Raw genomic sequence first — 20,790 nt, 5'->3', positions numbered from 1 at the left:
TGAGGAGGAACAACCCTTTGCTGTTTTCCCTATTACATTTTTGTAATTTGGAGAAAAAAATCTGAATTTTAACACTGACAAATCTAGTCTTACAGTTATTTTCTGCCTTTTGGCAGGTGGCACCATTTGATCCAAATCTCAAGCTAATTTTTTGATGTCCCAGTCTTGCAAGAATTTCAGCAGTTGCAGCTCCCACAAAAGTAATCTGATCACTCCTGTATCACCATCAAAATTTAGTTAAATACATTTTGTTAAAAATCTCTTTGTATAAAAAAAAGGATGTCAGGGAAGATTTGCAGGAAAAAAGGAATGGGGGTAGAAAGAAGTAAAGTTAAAGGAGAAAAGGAAAGCAAATGCAGAGGAATAAACTGAAAGGATTGCTTGCCATATGTGAAGGAATCTCTATGGTTAGAAATAGTCCCAATCTTATTTTCTTTCCACTGGAACCCATTATGTTTTCACACAGGAGAACTAACACAATGAGGACGTTAATGCTCTTCTTGCGTGCTAGCTAGTTATTAGATACTCACAATAAGGAAGGTGATCAGAGAATACTTGTCACATGCCCAAACTACCCTAATTCAAGGAAATTGCCACCTCAGTGCATCATATGAGGCAGGTCAAGCCTAGGGTGAAGCAAGCTTTCTGTGTAAGAATTTTAATTAGCAATGAGCACAATAAAATACATAAGCTGCTAAAAGTTAACAAGTGCTACTGTTTGAGATTTATGTTCAAATCCATGCTGTGTACTTCCCTTTCCTCACCGCCATAATGGATTAGCAGTTTACTGGATAGTAGTCAACAAATATTACAATCATCCTTCTAATCTTATTAACAAACTTGTAAGAAGTATTAAGAACACATTTATACCACTTGTGGGAAACAGTCCAAATACAACGAACTAAAAGCTGCTTATCTACGAGCAAAACCAGCATTATATGACTGAAGGGGGCCAAGTTAATCAGAGCTATCAGGAGACTAATTCAGATCTAGAGGGCTGGGAAGGCAGATTAAATGATCGTTCATAAATCATTGAAAGCATACACTATACAGTATTGTAACAACAAACAATGATCTTCTGTAGGGTGCAGTTTCCTGCTTTCTATATATCTATGTTTTGACATTTTAAGTATCTCATCAGCATCTTTTTATCCCTAAGTTGTGCATGTGTAGCAATAGCATTATAACTCAGCGTGTTAATCATCAGACTTTTAGGAAGGAAGGGGATAGACTGTAAAAACAAACCTAAAATTGTTCAGTTTACAGGCAGCGCTACTGTGCTTACTACAAGCACGTACAAAATGTAGAAGAATATGATCCAAGATATTGTGGAGGAAAACTGGGGAAAAGCAACTGTGGGAATGTGAAAAATCACCTTTATATATGTCTCAGGCTCCTTTGCTTTAGAGCAAGGAGGGAAGAACACTGCTGGTTAATTTTTCACTTTTGAAATATTTTGTAGAAGTACTGAAATATGCTGGTTTAGTGAGGAAGACAGCACATCAAAATGTAGGTTTACTCACTGACTCCACCATGGAACAACTCAGGTCTGGTCGTCTTATGCCTTTCTTCTAGCAGGATTAAGATTATCAGGCTACGATTGACTCCTCTTTAGAATTGTCTTCCAAAGGCTCAGTTACCCATTTTTGAAGTGGTTAAAACATTGCTCTTTGGCTGCTTGCTTTTTTGCCCCTATCAGCAAAGGCTTTTCCACTGCTTGCCAAAAGTAAAGGATTCCTCCAAGGACTAGAGTTAATGGCACTTGTTTCTGATCTCACAAGACATGGAACACACTCCAGTCCTCTACACAACATAATCTTCCACATTTCTAGTGCCTGATTTTCCATTGCTATGCATTGTATGTATTTAGTTACGTCAGCACAAAGTGAGGGCAAAAGGCTGCCAGTGCAACACACTCTCTCTGGAAACATGACACTCTGGGATAAAAGACAACACAACACATTGGAAAGCAGAGAATAGTCCTTTAATTACAATAATTAAATTATGCATGGGTTTGTTAGTTTTTTCATAGAAAACAGAAAGGTCTTCAGACTGGGAGAGTAAGACTGAATAGCATGAAAGCCTAAAAACAAGTGAAGTCAGCAGTTCAATTTGAGAGCACTGTCAAATCAAACTTGTACAGATTTGTCCCCAGCTATCTGAGCAACATCATTTTTTCATTTTTTTTACTTCCTGGACTTGTTGTTTAGTTCTCTTCTCCTTTCCCTTTCTCCACTGAAAAAATTAATATATCCCATTTATAGATCTAGGAAGGTGATTGCCTCAGTGCTTGCATAGTCCTTTGGGTTTTGGCATAGCATCAGACATAAGCCCTCATCTGGGTCTTATTTTCTTTCTAGGCCTTACCCAAATCTGCCTGTTCTATAGCTCAGGTTTCCAGCTTGGTCCTATTATGGCCAAGGTGCCAACTGGCCACAAAACCACACAGCCACCTGGAGTACAAAGTAAATATTTTCTTGGTCATTCTAATTTCTCAGCATCTTGTCTGAGCTCCTGGTTTGCTCCGTAAGTTTCTCCCTAAGGTGCCTTAATTGCAATCATCCTCAAAAAAAGGTCACCCATCTCCATTCAACCTCCAGGACTCAATTTTTACCACCATGTTCTTACAAGGTCACCTGCCTGGACTACCCACACTTTCTTCTTCAGGTTCAGCAATACCTATCAACCCTTTTCTGTCAGCTGCTTTCTAGATCTGAGTTTTCACAACTACCTTTAAATGGAAAAAGAAGTCCTTTGAAGATACGTTGGTTGTTTCAAACACCTTTCCACATCCTAGTACATTAATTATGAGGCCTAATAGAGCTCTTTGGTTTTGTATCGTATGTCTTAACTGTCAGAGTGGACTTATACATCTCATGACAAGGATACTCAGTATGTTGCAATTCAATATCCACCAGAAAACAGAGAGTGTGCTCTTCTACTTGTTTTTTCTTACAGAACAAGCTGTAGAGGGCAAGAAATTTGCCTGGGTCTGCAGCATCAGGTGCCAGTGACAAAGCATAAACAAAGGAATAGGCAGAACAAAAATGGTCTCTCTAATTTATTCAACTTTTCATCGTGTCTAATGTATACAACATTAGCTACAGTCTTTGGTGAGAAATATAGCCTGCTGAGGGAGTAGGAGGGAAAGAAATCAAATACAGCTGGGGAAAGAGGGATGCGGGGTTTACCAAGAGCTTGGTTATTCTTTCACATTTTGATCAATCTCAAACAGAGCTTTGAAGCACAAAGTTGCTCTGCTAAGCAACTAAGCAATTGAGAAGATCGAAATACATAAATGATGATGAAACTATCTTCTATAAACTGTATTATTTTGAGATCTCCTTTCTGTGTCAAAGTAGAAAATAAGTATTTACTACAGAAATCCATGTGTCTGTTTTCACAGATGCACCCTAGTAATTTTAAACCCATTTTTCTATTTTTTTTTTTTCAGTTTTCAGTCTATATATTTGATATAGGGTTTTGCTGCTTGGAAAAAAAGTATTTCTAGCCTGTGTCAGATTTTGTCAATAGAGATAACTTAAGCATTTTCACAGAATTCAGTGCTTTGCTGAATTGGGATCATGCCTTTGAAGGACCCTAACTACAGGGAAAATGCTGTATTTCTTTTCACTGGCAGGGCACAGGGAGATGAATGAAACAGCTTTGAAGCACTCTCCGGCACAAAACAGAACTCACAAGTACAAGTGTTTATGAGGACATAACACAGAGTTAAGGGGTTCATGACATACAAGCACCCATGGTTCAACACTCCCTAGAGAAGTGAAACAGAAGCTCTAACTGGTGCTCCTGTCCCTTCATTCCAGTAGCAGACAGGAAACAAGAGTCTGCTGTCTTTGGTTGGCCACTGCTTTCTACAGATGTGACCAAATCCTCTGTTTTCTTTTGCTGTTTTTGGAGCTGCCTTGTGTACATGGTTCTTTCCTGGGATATTTGTGGACTATGAGGGCCTGGAGACTGCATTCTATCTTGTCTACACCAGGAACTAAGGGTATCAGAAAACAACCAACTTCCTGTAAAGTGGACCACAGTATGAACTTAAGAGCACACTGGCAACTTGTTATAATGTCCACGTGTAAACTCTTAGCACAAGTCACATGTGAGGTAGCTTACTGTGAAAGCAAGCAATAAATGCTGACTTCTTTTCACTAGTCAAAATGGTGGTAGATTAAAAATGGTGAAAGTCACTTGAAATAAGCTATCTGGTGTTTTGCTGTGGAGTAAGAATTTGTTTGTGGCTAATAACTGCAGAATAGTTCTTGGTTACATCTCTCTTTAATTCATGGTCACTTGTATGACCATGCCCTTTTTTGTAGAGCTAATATGCTCTAATAATACTGTTGTTATTTTAGAGTTCTAACTTTTCATTGGCATATTCTGTCTCTACAATACATTTTCCTGTAGTGTATGATAGAGATGTAGCTATACTAGAATTGCCCTGCCAGTAGGAAAAGCTCTGTGCTAGGTCAGACAACTTTACTATCTAACTGAAAAAAAACCCTGGTAAAACACCTACCTACTATCCATCAAGTTGCAGGCTTTGTTACCTTTTTATTAAGAGCTTTCCTTAATCTACACAGTTAAACTTCAAAGCTAATAAAAATGAGCTCATAGAAAGCACACACAGATAAAGTAAACACTCCTTGAAACCATTTAAAGACTGAGAGGCATTACAGGTTGCTGGATTTGGGGCTAATGCAAGGTGATCTCTCTCTTACTTTCTTTTGACCTGTTTCTCCCAGAAAAGGATCCTAGAAAGGATTCTCACACCAGTCACTAGCAGACCAGGAGATCCAAATAACCCTAGAGCTGCTGATTCAGTGAGTGGTTATAGAAAAGAGCATTTCTCAAATATGAAGGATTGTAAGTGAATGTCCCCTGGGAAAGCTTGTTCTGTTTAAGAATGCACTAGCTGAAATTGTTTTTCGCAGTTTTTCTTTGCACCCTCCATAAGTCCAAGATCATGGCAATCAAACTTCCATCCAGTGACTTCAATCTCCTTTAAATATTTCAGTGTGGTTGGTACCTGACTTAATTTGCAGACTAACAGTGATGCAGGCACCCAGTCTTGTTTGCTGCTGAAATCTACAAATATCAGCTTCTTGAGAGAGATCAGTGGCTGCATGAAGGAAAGCTGTTTTGCTTGCCACACAATTCATTGCCAAGTCCAAATGCTGAAGGTTCTGCAGGTGTTCTTTCTCAAAAAAAATTGCCTGTGAACATATATTTATTTATGTATTTATGTATTTATTTTTGCTTCAAGCCCTAACAAAGAGAATGATTCCTATTCAGGATATTGAAGAATTGAGTCTTACTGAATTCAGTTGAACTTCTATGCTTAAAACAATACCAATACCTTAATAGAAAAGGATTTAAACATGTGCTTGCATATTACTTTTTTTCCTTGTTTAGAACCAAGAATGTAAAATATAGCAGCCACAGATCACAAATTTTTTTATATCTAGACTTTTCTTCCTTGTTAAAACATAACCTTGCAGTATGTTTCATACAACAGGATCCTTTTAACTACAGAGAGGTCATTAGCTTAAATGGGCTGATGGACTGCTGCTTATGACCACTCACACAAAAGCATTGCAGGATCAAGGTCATGAATATTCTCATTCATTTTGACATTTCATTTCTACTGTATCCTCAGAAGGGGTGAATGATGTGAATCCATGTAGTTTTTATATCTCCCCAATCTTCAGCTATCTACCTTGATAAAAGTTATACTAGCATTGGCCTTTTTTAACTCTACTATTGAAATATATTCTGTAACAGATGTTATGTTAGTGGACAATTTAATGTAAGAAGAGTCCAATTCTATTCCTGCCATGTTTATGGAGGAGATAATAAATCCGTCAATCAGAAACAACTCCCTCTCAAGGAGCTTCTTCACCAGAATCTCCAGTTGCCTGCAGTCTTCCTTGCACTACTTATGCAGCGAAAAATGGTCCTCATTGAGCAGAAATGTGAGCGTTATTTGGCTCATCTAATGCTATATATATCATCTCTCTCTCTCTCTATCTCCTACTCAGACTTAATGCTATTTCACTTATTGCTGGGTTTCCTGAAATGGTTTTGAATTTTGTCTAGTTTTTGTCCTTCATCCTTTGCTCATCCACAGTACCCTTCCTTACCTAGAATTCTAACCTCCACATCAGTGAGGCTCCATTTCCTCAATCCAAGTTTCGTCAGCTGTGGCATTGTTTCCAGTAGCTTTAACAATTTTTTTTAGGCAAACCTTTACATCATTCCCCCAGGGAAGCATCAGCACTTTCATCCTAGGCAGGACATTTAAGCCATCAACTAAATGAAAATAAGTGCAATTTTTTGTTGTTGTTATAACAGCTCACTGTAAAATCACTTTAAAAAGTTAAACCAAATCACATTTCAACAGTGAAGAAAATACTGGTAGGTTAAAGACTCCAAGATTGTTGCTTTGATAGCAAAGACAGAGCAGCCAATTGCATACAATATTCCTTACTTCTAAAAACTTCCCATTCACTGAAAGGACATGGTTCAGGATACCAATTATATCCTACTTAAAAATAAAAGAGGAAAGAATTCTTGAATTTCTGTCTGGATAGGTCTTAGAATTGAAGCTCATTCCCAATTCAAATGATTTAGATAAAGAAAACTTCTGACTTACCAAGTCTGTGGATAACATCTTTTCCTTTCTTTTCTAATAATTTTCCGACAAAGCAAGTACATTCAGTTTTGGCAAATTAAAAAGATTCCGAGCTATGGGAGGAAAAAAGCTTGTTATGCATGTTTTCAGTGCAACATGACTTGTTTTTTATTGAACCTTCCTTAGCTTTGTTTTTTAATGAACAGCAAGACAAGATTTTTAAAAACCTCCAGAGTTTTCTTGTTTTTCTGACACCTCTCTGATGCAAACTGTGCTCTCTTGTTGTTAACTGTGTCTCTAGGAATTGATAAAATAAAGGACCTGGCCAGATGTAAGAGCTGGAATAATGGCTCTGTATAACTTATATTCTGGTGGCTAAGTGAATCTTTAGTGGCAATAAGACAACTTTAAGTTGTCTTTGCAACACAGAAGCAGGGCAAAGCTGTCTGAACACATGGGAGATTCTTTAGTGGTTTAGGCCCTGGAGACTTCAACCTCCTGCTTCACAAAGCTGTCAAGTTTTTTTGTTATGATATAAAAATGTATATTTTACAGAATCAGAGAACTGTGGAAGAGTGGGACTAGATGGGAACTTAGAGTCTAAACATCTGTAATGGGGCAGGATACTGATAAGACTAAACCATTCATGATACATATTTATCTATCTTGCTCTTTGAAAATTTCCATATTCTCCCTAGGCACTATTTTACCTTCCTGGATTTAAAAAGTTTCTGCCAATACCCAATCTAAATATTCTCTGTGCAAATTTAGCTACTTTCTTCTCCCAGTAGACAAAAAGAATGGTTGATTCTCATCTCTTTGTAGCAATGTTTAAAGAGCATAAAAAATTTATCATATCTTTTTCAGTCTTCTCTCTCAACCAAAACAAAACTAAACCATTCTTCCTAAGTCACATTTTCTTAACCTCTAGCTGTTTTTGGTGCTTTCTCTCAATTTCTCCATACCTTTTTAAATTATGATACTGAGGTTGGGCACAGATTTCTTGCTCAGGACTCACCAGCAGATGCTTTTTGCAATAGCATATTTCCAGTCTTCCACAGAAGAGCTCTGATTCTTTCCTGTTACACAGGTAAATCTCCATTTTATATTAATGAAATTCATGTCTCATTCCCCGCTACAGCCCTTTACATCTGTCTATACTCAATCCCCTATCGTTGTTTTTGGACCACCTCTTAAATGCATCCAATTTTATTTATGGTTTTGTATTCCAACAGGGCTTGTAAGCCTTCCAAGCTCAGTATCATCTGAAATTTTATACGCGTATCCTCCATTCTGTCATTTAAGCCATCAGCCATATTTTAATATTGTTTAGAACAAGGAAGGATTTGATTGTATGAAAATGTGTTCTCACTTAGTGAAACATTTGTGATAACTCTTTGAAAGTAATTTTTCAACCAGTTGTGCACCCATTTTATTTGTATATATTTCATTAGCTTCTTGTTAAGGATGTTATATAGGATAGGTAAAAACCTCATTTGAGTTATCATAGATCCAGACTTATCTTTTCACAGTCTTATTACCCTGTTCCCTGGAAAGGTTTGATGTAATTTATTCACACTACCTTTTATCTCTATAATTTAAGTGCTTACAAAATGTGTGGTAATCTGTCTCAGAATTTTTCTTGGTATCAGAGGGAGGTTGGCTTCTCTATGATTTCCTCCTTTCAAGGAAAAGATACTGGATTTTCCACTTTCCTGCCTCCACAAATGTTCAGAGACAGTTGTCTATAATTCAATGATTCTTTCAGCTTGTTCCTTACATACTTAATTGTGAATTTCCCTAGGTTCTGCTAACCTGAGTTCATGTGTTTTAGTTAAATAATTTTTATTTATCCTTATTTGTACTACTGTGACCTTGTTAAATGATTTGAGTAGGTACCTGATCAGAACTAATATTTTTGGTAATGATTGAAACAAAAACAACTTTGAAAACTAGTTTTGCTTGCATCATCCATTATTTGCTTTCCTATTTTGTTTGTTTACAGAGCTATGCAATAGTTTATCTTTCTCTTTTATATAACCTTTATACTTAGGATTTATATAAAAGCTTTATATAAAACTTTCCTTACTGCATTTTACATCTCTGCTAACTGAAACTTAATGTGAACCTAAGTGTTTCTGATTTTATCCTTATATGATTTTTTCTTCTGTTATAGAATTATGTTTTGATTTTCAAAACATGCATATTCAGTTTGAAAAGTTACTATTACTATTCTTACCTAGAATTTCCACAGCATTGCTGGAGATACAGCAGTTGACTAGTTGGATTTCTTCCAGTTCACTTAGTTCACCAGAGACTGATCTTACAATGTACGTTATGCCATCCCCAATAGCTGTCAAGTGATTCATGTATAATAAGCGTAGCTTTCTCAAATTTCTGCTACCTTCAGCTATGAATGGAATGGAAAAAAAAAAAACCAAACAACCCAGGTCACATTGTTAGGTAAACTCTTTTGATATGTTTATAATGTCTTGATCACAGCAAATGGCTAGACAGAGTTAGATGTTTACTGTCTGGCATACAACTATCTATATTTTGATGCCATGAAATATATGACAGGTTTTGTTTGAAAAAAAAATTATAAACACAGCCTCCTGTTCAGCTACTGTATCGTGTAAACAATATAAACTGCCCCTCAGCCCAGAGAAATTAACTCATAGAGGATCAAATGTGATCTTCCTGTGGAACAAATCCAGGAAAAGCATTTTTTTACCATGCCATCAAAGAGAGGATGGGTAGACATATGAATTGCTGTCTCCATTTCAGTTACTGGGTTGTGTGGCCCTAGCAAACATTATTCAAGCTTTTCAACCTTGGTATCCAGTGGCTGACCTTGCAGAAAGTCAGCAATAGGTCAGGGAAGGGAACTGTATCATCTTTGCAACCTCCTGACTTGTGGTTCATGCAGATTAGCCAGTCCTGGGATCAGTATGTTAGATCTGTTTGACTACAGCATGCATTACTGACTTGAAAGGAGCACTGCAATACTTTGTGATGATCAGGATACAGAACACATCAAGACTTCAACACAAATATATAAGAAATTACTTCTCTAAATTAGATGATAGGATTTTCATGTCATAATAGTGTACAAACTTCAGACCAACTTGTTAAAACATTCACATTCTCAGCACTATATACTTGATTATGGTGTAAAATAGGAGAGAGGAAATTACCTAATTTTTTTGCATCACCTTCATCCATACTTATGTGAACTACAAGCCCTTCAGCATTCACAAGTTTCTTTATTCCATCAATAAGTCCACTTGCTGAAAAAAAAAAAACACCATAGATGTATACAGCATTTTAATTTAATACAGGAACAAATTCATTTGTGGAACAGATACACTTCACTGATATCAGGTTCTTGTGAAAAGTAAATAATAGCTTTGTGTGAAAATACGAACATTTAAAAGGGATAACCTAGGGAGAATATGACAGAGGTCTACAAAATAATGAGTGCAAGGAAAAGGTTGGGTAGAGACTGACTGTTTGGATTTTTTCTTCCAGTACAAGAACAAGGGGCCACCAATTGAAACTAGTCCAAAACAAACATTAAGGACACAGTCCTTCACACCCTTTGCCAAAGGATGATGCAGATGCAGGAAGTTTACATGGGCTCAAAGCAAAGACAGACAAGTACTAGCAGGACCCTTTGGGGAGGTCACTGAATAAACAAATCATAAACACAGGCAGCTGGTCTGAGCTTAAAACAGAGGCTGTGAGATTATTGAGAAAAAATTATTATAGATTCTTGCATTGTTCTTGCTCTTCCTTAGACATCCACTTACAAGTGCTGTTGGAGACAACGAACCAAAGTAGATGGACCCTTCCTCTGAATCAGTATGGCTGTTGTTATTATATTCTTATGCTTTTCTTCCTAACAATCTTGGCATATGTGGGCACACAGGAAAGAGTATTCATTAATATGTAGTTCCAGAATAATCTTGAGGTCATATGTCATAGAATGATCGAAAAAATCAGGTTAGGACTTCTGAGGTCATCTAGTTCGATTTCCTGCTCAAAGCAGGGCTGATTTTAAAGTTAGATGAGGTTGCTCAGGGCCTTGTCCAGACGAGTTTTGAAAATCTCCAAGGATAGTGATTAAATGACGTCCAGATCCCTGTTGCAATGTTTGATCACCTCCATGGTAAAAAACCTTTTATGTCCAATTGCAACTTCCCTTGTTACAAACTTGACATTGTTGACTCTTGCCCTTTACTTGTGCAGCTCTGAAAGTTTCCATCTTTTCTACAACACCCTTAAGGTAATGGAAGACTGCAATTAGTTTCCCCATTGGCCTTTTCTTCTCCAGGAAAACCATGCCCAGTTCTCTTAGCTTCTCCTTGTGTATCAGGTTATCAGGTGTTCCAGCTCCCTAGCCATGTTAGTGGCCCTCCATTGGATTCTAACCAAATTGTTAGTATCTCTTTTATACTGAGCAGCCTGAAACTGCACATCATATTCCAGATTTGGCCTCAAGAGTGCAGAATAGAAGGGAATAACCAGTTCCTAGGGTACGCTGGTACTGCCCACAATGTGCTTAGTCTTTATCACTGCAAGAGTGCTTTGCTGACTTATGATCACCTATCTCCGAGATTTGGTATCATCAGTGCTTGTGTGCATTTCTTAAGACAAGATACATTCATAGATAGCTTGAATGAGGAAAAGCTCAGAGCACAGTCCAGCAGCAGATGCACCCATCCTCCATTAGTGCCCTGCTCTAACAATAACACTGAAGGATCCTGGATGTGTGTGATTCACAGCATAAGGAAATACATGTCCCTCATCCTAATTGTAGAATCCTTCACCTCAGATATGTCTGGAGCATACTACACTATAATTACTACACTCTTCTTTATAATGCCATTGCAATTTTCAAAGAAAACAACTATTCAAGCTAGAAGCATTTAATTAATTGTGGGAATGACTTATCAAAAGATACTGCAGATTTTCCATCACATTAGGTATTAACATCAGAACTAGACTTTTTTCAAAAAAATGCTTACCCAGATATTATGACAGAGATGTAGGAAGCAATGAGGGAAAATTTCTGTCCAATGTTACAGGTCTAGATTAGGCTACAACACTCTCATCTGGTTGCCAAAACCATATGCATCTGTTGTGAAAACTAAGTTAAAGTGATGGTGTGCTGTATCCCACGGCACTTACAAAATTCAGCTAGCGTATAGACATTATCTCATTTACTGTGTATTATTTGCACCAGAGTTGTTACATTTTTTTCTCCCACCTAGTATTTTATTAAAAAACAGATTTTTTAATATATTGTATACCAAGAATCAAGAATATAATGAAATGGCAATTTACAGGAATTCAGAGGCCAGACCTGACCTACACAACTAAATAACATAAGTAAATTTACGTAACTGAGTAGACTACAGTCACTTTCACCAAGAATATAGAATTGCATTCTAGGAATATAACATTTGTCAAACTGATCAAAACCAGGCATCTTCCATATACAAGGCAGCCATGAGCCCCTTTGTTTTACTTTCTCATCCACAATTATCTAAAAGATCTCATTTACTGTACCTTCCAGATTTTCACTTTGCAGATCTCTTTTATATAAGGTTTTCAGCTTTGTCATTGTTGTGATCTGTTGCTGATCTTCCACAGTAAGAGGTGTGGACTCCACAGTAAGATCTTGTAAGTTTTCACAGGTTTCAAGGACTTCTTTCAATGTTCCTGTGATACCAGCACTATTGCTGATGTGCAGCTTGAGGCTTGCAGCAGAGCAACGTATTTTGCCCAGATATTTAATATCACATTTCTTTAACTTGTTGAAATCTTGCAGTGTAATTTCTAAAGATCTGAGACTCTGGTTCTAGTTGAAGAATAAGGAGACAGCCTTTTCAGGAATGTAAGTGTTAAGTGAATTAATTGGAAGGTCTTCCACATTTTCATCATCCATTTCCTTACTTGTTGAGTAATTTCCAAAAAAGTGTAACTTAATGAGTTCTAGTACACTAAGACAATTTGGTAAGTATCTAAAAAAATCAGAGAAATAAGTTGGGATATTTTGAGTATTAATGTAAATACTTTTATCACAAAAAAACCCTCTTCAAAATCTCTGCTCAAGGCTGATTTTGAAGAACTTTCATAAAAGAAATTAATGACACACTCCGCAAAAATATCCTTGTCAGTTCCTCTTAAATCTTCCTTTTCTGTTATATTTTCTGATTTTTTTGTGTATTCTCTTTCCAAAGCCAGATTATTTAATGAAAACAGTTCAGAATTATCTCTATGCTGATCAATTCTCTTCAGTAAGTCCAAAATTATTCTAGTGGCCTCTAGAGAGGATCCACAAGTGTAGACGATCAATTGAAATAATTATTAGTAATATGTGAAATAATATTAATTTTCTGTAGATAACTATACCTTTTCTTCACCTCTGCTTCTTGGCAGGATGTCAATAGTTTGCAAAGTTGTCTGCCTGCAGTGTATTCCTGAAATGATTTGTGAAAGAATCTATATGTTGGCTTTAGTCTTTGAGCTGTGTATTTATTTAGAAGACCTGAAGCTAGCAGGAATTTTTCTTTTATGTCAGCTAAATCCTCAGACTGAAAATCAAATCTTTGATCAAATATTCCATCTAAAGCTAAGTCTCCACAATGATTTATGCTCAGCATCATATGATTTTCTGTTATTCCTTTTGTTTTGTACCTGTTTTTCTCCACCATCAAGTCATACAAAGCAGAGAAAAGTAGAGTCTGGGTGCTTGGATGAAAATTACTTTCACCCATTTGGATGGCACAAGCAATGATGACAGAGTAGAGTCTTCATAAGGTTCTTCATGTAAGTGGACTCTTTAAGCTGGTTTGACAGACCATGAGCCAGTTTGTCAAGACATTGTTAATGAGCTTCTTGCCACTCTCCTCTGATAGATCTCCTATTACAGCAATCAGTGACCCAAACTGTCTGATTTTATTAATAGATCCAGTCCTGGTAGCAATAATAACCATGTTCCTGAATTTGTGGTTTTCTTTAATCATTGCTTCTATCTCTGGACAGTTTGGGGGTTTGAATTCATCATATCTGTCTAACAGTAAAAGAACCTTTTGTCTTTGTACTAGTAGCATTTTCATGAAACCTTGTTTGCAGATGAGGTGGTGTTCAAAATGAAGCTGATCACAGACAGTGATATATTCCACATCTTGTGCTAGTCAGGCTGATAAAGAAAACAAATTGGAAGATTTCCAAAGCAGAGCAATTTTTCAGAAGCCCAGAGTACAGCAATTCTTTTCAGATGAGTTGTTTTTCCTTTGCCAGCTTCTCCTTCTATAATGCAGGGATTTTTCAGTTCCTCCACAAGGACGTTAAGCATCAGCTGCCCTTTCCTGCTATTATGTATATTTTTTTCCACAGCAAGACATCAGTATAGGCAGTTCCAAAATAAAAAATTATGCCAATGTCACTACCCAGAGGATGTATTTTTGAAAAGCTGAAGATAGATACACATACTTTAAAACCTGAATCAAATAATTTAATTTATCTTGTTCCACTTGCCTGGTAGTACCTAAGGCAAACAGATCATGTAACAGTGAATTAAATAGTCAATGAGTTTGTCAATTAAAATTTCAGTACTTTTGGAAGAACCGCCTGAATGTACTTGCTAAATTAATGAAATGGCAATAAGCAAGAGGCATGAGCTGTATTTATTGTCCACTGTCTAGGCGAGACTTAATTGATAAGGGCTGTAGTTAATCCTTGGGCAGAAGATTCATACAGTCTGCAGACACCACTCTGGCTCCACTTAATTCCTTATTTGAGGGCCTTTTGGACTTACCCTATTCGTGCATTGGATTCCAAAAATGTAAGCTTGCATACAGGCATATGAAAGTTTATATGTGCAAATGCATGATGAAAGTATGAGTTTTTTATGTAATAAGGTTTTAATATGGAAATACAGCATTTATAGATATATGAAAGGTATTGGAGTATTGAGAGAGATAGATTTGTAAATCAGTAACAGTTTTTGACAGTTGGACTGAATAAACTTTTAATCTTGTTTTTTTTTTAAACTATGTCTTTTGCATTTTTGTTACTTTTTGTTAGTCTAAGAGCTGCTTTCATACAGTTTGGAGGTGAGCTTAATTGAACCTTCCATCCTAGACGCAATAAAATGTAGTAACATCTAGAAAGTCCGAAGCTTACAAAAAACCAGCTTCTAAAGGGAGTCCTGGAAGGTTTGTATGCATTACTTTTTAAAGTGCATAGACAGAGACTAAGGGACAGGGCTGAGTCAGACATGTATTTCAAGATCAGACTTTTGAAGCAGGTGGAGTAAAGAAGCACAGTCCCACAGACTGAAGGAAATCAGGGAAACCTATTTTAGGGAAATGTTTCGGTAATAAATGTCATGCCTCTCTGGGAGTGCTGAAAGATTAGCCTAGGTGTATGCCTTACATTTATACAATAAGATAGTCCTTTAACAACATAATGAACTTGCAGCCTATGCACAAGTAGTTTCAGCTTCCAGGGAAGAGGTTTATGTTTGAAAAATTCATTACATATCCCCATTAGATTTTATATTAATTTTGTCCATAGAACTGATATAATTCAGTGTTCAGCTCACCCACAACTGTCTTATAATAAACAAGTGATGGGATGTGTTTAACTGTATGAACTTCAACTATCTGATCACAGATGATTTTCAGCTTTTCAGAATTTTTCACTGGATTTGGGTTTCCCCTCTTTGTGTCTTAACAGTTGTAAAATTTCTTAGTGTTCACTCTCTTATTCTCTCAGATGAAACAATTTAGACCATAAAGATCAAATTAGAGTTTACTTAACTACAGAATTATAAGACTATTGTAAAAATGAGTGCATTGCAAGTTTTTCATGTTTTTTTTTTTCTATAATAATTTAACTCCTGATTAGAAGACAAAAATGTAAGCAGTAATACTTACAATATCCTTGCAGGTCACGAAAGAGAAAAGGCTTGTGTTTCCCAAGTGACTTAACCAAAATATTGCAGGCTTCTGAACCTTTATTCAGAATCATGTAAATCATCATTCTTGAGTCTTCTTGTTCAAACTTTTCACAGGCAATGGCATTCACTTCTTCACAAGATATGACATTGCAGGCCAAAAGGTCATCTGCTATCTGCTCGACAGTGATCATTACCATTCTTTGAATGAGATGTACTCTGTTGCTTTCTATAATTTCACTGAGAAGAGAGAATTCAATTTCTTAGAGTAAGTCTAGCTCAAACAGTAGCTGAAACGTAATCTGTCCTTCAGTATTCAGTGCACACTTTCGTGGTGCACTGAGTGGCTAATACCTACACAGGTACAAATAGCATTTGGCAAATGGTGATATCTTCATAAGAATGTAGAAAATTTTATAAAAGTTTCTGTGAATGGTTAGGAGGTTTCTGGTAAAAAAAGATGCAGTATGGAATGTATCAGTACGGGTACGAAAGTCACACGGTATGTCTGAGACGTTGGTTGGCATCACAGAAACATATTAAAAGTTTCAGTGGAAATTGCTTTTGAAAGTTATATTATTTACTGATATGTCTAAATATGGGTTCATATTTCTGGATCTGCATTTGAAAATCTTTGCACGTTCATGCAGGTCATGACAAATATAATTTGATTCTTCAAACAAAACCTGTATGAAGTACTTAAATATTATTACACTCATTTTAAGATTAAAAAAGTCAAACGAGTTACATTTAATGCCCAAGCTCATAGGCAGTCCTGAACACATCCCACAATGAAAACATCCCCAAACAGGCTTCTGTACTCTGTGGTTGGGATGGCTAAGAATCAGTGTTGGGGCATGCAAGCACTCCTAACTAGAAAGATATGATAGGAATTAACCCACTTCAGAGTGCTCTTAAATTAAAAAGACTCAGTAAGCAGTAAAGTGTCATAGTGCTTGTCAAAATCTCATGCCATATTACCTGTAGGTTCCTTTCCTCCTTGTACAATTACTTAATATCTTGTTTGCTTAAAGATTATGTTGTGCAATACCTTTTTGTTGCCAGAAACATATGGGATGTTTCTTGATGTAAAGCAAGTTCCAGTTCATAACTATTTGAAATTTTATGATACAGCAGTTATCAAAACTCTAGCCTTCAGTCCAGGGTTAATAGTCAAGTTAGCAAATATTTCTACTACCAGTAGAAATGAGTGTATCTACAATGCATTTACTTCATTCACTCTTTAATGGTTTCACTGAAAGATAGTAACTTTAATTCATGAGTGAGATGTTCACTGCGGGACTCTGTGATATCTAGACTAAACCATGGAGTCTTGCTGTTCCAGGAAGCAAGGGCTCAGTGCTTTCCTCACTAATTAGAGCAGCACTGACTCAAGCAACTAGCTATAGTGAGGCAGGCCCAAAGAGGGGTCTAACAACCCTAGATGCAAATGCAAAACCCATTTCAAAGTGGATGATTTATACTATCAGCATAAAAATTAGCCTAATCTGATATTACTCTGAGACATTAGGAATAAAACTCCCCAGCAACTCTGCTACTTCCCCTGTCACAGCAGTTGACTCCAGACTTCCTCCAAGAAATCAAAAGATGACTCTTGACATCAATGATTCTGACTTCCTTTTCACAGTAAATATTACAAAATGTTCCATTAAATTCACATACTGCATGATTTTTGTATTTCTAGAATTAAAATTAGACAGGAGCCCTTCCTAAGATAACTATTTGCAGGTAGATTGGATTTGTGGCTATCCAACAAGGCATTTGTATGCAGCACAGCTTTCTATAGCCTTTTAAAATACTTCCTTTCCCTTTTTCCTTTCCCTGACTACTATATAGTAAGTCAGAGTGCAAGCAAATTGTCCTACTGGTGGTAGCAGTGAAGTCAGCACTTGCAAACGGTTAAGATACAAAGAAGGGTTGTTATGTGCAAAGAGCTACAAGACAACCTAAACTTCAGCAGACCAACTGGAGCAATTTATGATTGCTCACATTTTTACATGTAGTCTGGGCCTTAATCAATGAAGGTTATTTCTAAAGTGCACAGAAGGGGAAAATGCATAAAATGCTGAGAAATCTAGTAGCAGCATCTGGATGAAACAGGTTACTCAAATGGTTTTGGACACTTTTTTTCAGAATCCCACCCTGAACTGAAATCCTGGGCAAGGTCTGATCTGGCAAAAGCAGTGCTAGAGTGCCCTCCGCTGGCACAGCCCAGGCAGGGGGCAAGGGGTTGCTCACTTTGCAGAGTCTGAAGGGGAAGGGAAGGGGGCTGAAAGGAGGGGGAGGACAGCCAATATCTTAATATTTGAGCAAATGCTGAGAAAAATCCAGAGTGCCTAGATCAGGTGTGTTTCTCGATCCTTCACTGTTCTTGTATGACAAGGCATCAGGAGGAGCAACTCTTGAAAATATACTCACTGTTCTTAATTTAGGTAAGCATGGGCAGAATGTCTTTCCTGTCTCCTTCAGCACCTCTTCTATGTGAAATTCCATTTGGTTCTCAGCTGGTAAAAAAGTCCCTAGGAAAAGAAATAATTAAAACAAGTTTCCTTCTATTATCAAAATCATGCTTAAAAAGAAGATAATGAATGTATAAACAGTCTGTTGAAAGCAGAGAAATAGAATGACTTACTTGCTCATGTTCATACAGAGATCATAGTCAGTCAGAATCATAGACAATGAGAAAATATGGAAAATATTTCCAAATAGCGAACAAGATCTCTTCTTTGCTAGGCACGCTCAGCAGTGTCACAGAACTGTCTTCTGCTTCACATCAACCTACATGTATTTTAGTTATACTTAGAAAATCATAAAGGACACGCAAAGCATTGGATCCAGTGCATGAAGCCATGAAATGAGCAGAGAAAGAACTAGTCACCCAGCCTATCATGCAATCTCATTTCTCACTGCTCCTGTTTGGCATATTAGTAAAACATACATTTGTGACTCATCACATAATATTCTGTCATTAATTATCATTGTCTCAAGTTTCGCCCCCAAAGCTGATCCGGTGTGAGACTTCTTTTGTCTCCTCCCACCCTTTTACAGTACCCTGAGAGCTACTTCCCACATTTATCAAGAAGTACCACCAAGTCTTGTTCTAGCAGTGTATGGTGCTAGACTTGTTAGAAGACAGTTAACAAACTCCTTAAAGGTTTTGAGACCTAATTTCAATAAATAAGAATTACAATGAAGCAAGTGACAGGTTTGCCTTAAGCGCAAGCAATTCCTTGACATGGCATTCTTTGTTGTCAACATTATATGTAGTTAAAGAAAAAAAATTAAAAACAAGCAAATAAACAAACAAAAAACTACGAACAAAGACAGGACCCAAAAGGAGCCTAGGCTCTACAGAGGGATCTGGACAGGCTGGATCGATGGGCCAAGGCCAATTGTATGAGGTTCAACAAGGCTAAGTGCTGGGTCCTGCACTTGGGTCACAACAACCCCATGCAGCACTACAGGCTTGGGGAAGAGCAGCTGGAAAGCTGCCTGTCGGAAAAGGACCTGGGGTGTTGGTCAACAGCCAGCTGAATATGAGCCAGCAGTGTGCCCAGGTGGCCAAGAAGGCCAATGGCATCCTGGCCTGCATCAGAAATAGTGTGGCCAGCAGGACTAGGGAAGTGGGCGTCCCCATGTACTCAGCACTGGTGAGGCTGCACCTTGAGTACTGTGTTCAGTTTGGGCCCCTTGCTACAAGAAAGACATGGAGGTGCTGGAGTGTGTCCAAAGAAGGGCAACGAAGCTGGTGAAGCAGAAGTCTTATGAGGAGCAGCTGAGGGAACTGGTGTTGTTTAGTCTGGAGAAAAGGAGGCTGAGGGGAGACCTTATCACTCTCTACAGCTACCTGAAAAGAGGTTGTAGCAAGGTGGGTGTCAATCTCCTCTCCCAAGTAACAAGCAATAGGACAAGAGGAAATGGCCTCAAGTTGCACCAGGGAAGGGTTAGAATGGCTATTAGGAAAAATTTCTTCACCAAAAGCATTGTCACGTATTGGAACAGGCTGCCCAGGGAAGTGGTTGAGTCACCACCACCCCTGGAGGTACTGTAAAAGATGTGCAGATGTGGCACTTAGGAACATGGTTTAGTGGTGGACTTGGAAGTGCTAGGTTAATGGTTGGACTTGATGATTTTAAGGGTCTTTTCCAACCTAATTGAATCTATGATTCCATGACTCTAAATTTGTCCAAAACCAGGAATGTCTGGCATCCTAGGGAGGGCACAGCTTCCAGAAGCATCCGAGATATCCCAGCAACAACAGGGCACAGCACAATGATAACAGTGTAGGTAAATATAATATAGAATCATAGAACCATAGAATATCTCAAGCTGGAAGGGACCCATAAGGATGATCGAGTCCAACTCCCCCCTCCTCACAGGACTACCTACCAATAAACCATATGACTAAGAGCATCATTCAAAAGCTCCTTGAAGTCTGGCACGCTGGCTGTAACAGAGTAGAAGAAGAGACATCAGAAATTGAAGGAAGCCTATTGCAAAGGTTTTGTAACAAACAAGTTCCACATAATAGTTAAGAAAATTAGTTACTCTTACCAGTTGTCTTGATTGCTCAACTTTTTAACGGGGAAATAAAATTACACAAATATCTGGGCCATTTTGTATTATCAAGACAGTTTTCAATAAAAAATTATAGGTGATTTTTTTCTGCTGCTGCAAGGGAACTGATAATCACTGTAAAATGCCCACGGAGAACCTGAACCCAGGTTATATCTGATATAAATGGAAACTTCAGTTATGGTTGGATATAGCAAAGTAGAAGCTTTCAGTCATTCTCTCTCCATAAAAATCATACTGGCTTTTACTTATCCAAAATTATTTGAGATGGAACTCGCAGTGATTTCCTTTAATGAGATACATATGAGAAAGGAGGTTCCTTCTCCAAATCAAAAAACTGCTCTAATGCAATTTCTCACCCCATAACTTTTTCAAATTAAAATACATCCATATTGATGCTCCATGGCATTTAATGACTTCTATGTATGAAGTAGAATTAAATATATGTAGCATGAATACCAAATTTAAGCCTGTTTCCCTGAGATGTCAGGGAAAAAAAGTGTCCTCAGAGAACAAATGTATTGGTAATCAGCAGGGAGCAGAGGGAAGGAGCTAATGGCTAAGCCTAAGC

At 37.5% G+C, this 20,790-nt stretch overlaps 1 protein-coding gene across 1 annotated transcript in view; it reads right to left on the bottom strand.

The window, feature by feature from the left end:
• Window positions 1-4,918: 4,918 nt before the first annotated feature.
• The window catches only part of NLRC4 (NLR family CARD domain containing 4), an 18,844-nt gene continuing 2,972 nt past the window's right edge, over window positions 4,919-20,790 (bottom strand). Inside the window, 18 exon segments of the mRNA XM_069801324.1 lie at window positions 4,919-5,159; window positions 5,161-5,229; window positions 6,158-6,255; window positions 6,257-6,330; window positions 6,674-6,709; window positions 6,712-6,765; window positions 8,892-9,062; window positions 9,850-9,942; window positions 12,227-12,749; window positions 12,752-13,014; window positions 13,017-13,462; window positions 13,464-13,530; window positions 13,533-13,834; window positions 13,836-13,903; window positions 13,905-14,047; window positions 14,050-14,124; window positions 14,127-14,210; window positions 15,604-15,885. Of these exon segments, the coding sequence (XP_069657425.1) occupies window positions 4,919-5,159; window positions 5,161-5,229; window positions 6,158-6,255; window positions 6,257-6,330; window positions 6,674-6,709; window positions 6,712-6,765; window positions 8,892-9,062; window positions 9,850-9,942; window positions 12,227-12,749; window positions 12,752-13,014; window positions 13,017-13,462; window positions 13,464-13,530; window positions 13,533-13,834; window positions 13,836-13,903; window positions 13,905-14,047; window positions 14,050-14,124; window positions 14,127-14,210; window positions 15,604-15,885 (3,089 nt within the window).

This window comes from Haliaeetus albicilla, chromosome 13 (genome assembly GCF_947461875.1).
Source record: "Haliaeetus albicilla chromosome 13, bHalAlb1.1, whole genome shotgun sequence".
NCBI classification, from domain to species: Eukaryota; Metazoa; Chordata; class Aves; order Accipitriformes; family Accipitridae; genus Haliaeetus; species Haliaeetus albicilla.
The sequence above is the reverse complement of the archived record's forward strand: the minus strand, read 5'-3'. Positions and strand labels throughout refer to the sequence as shown.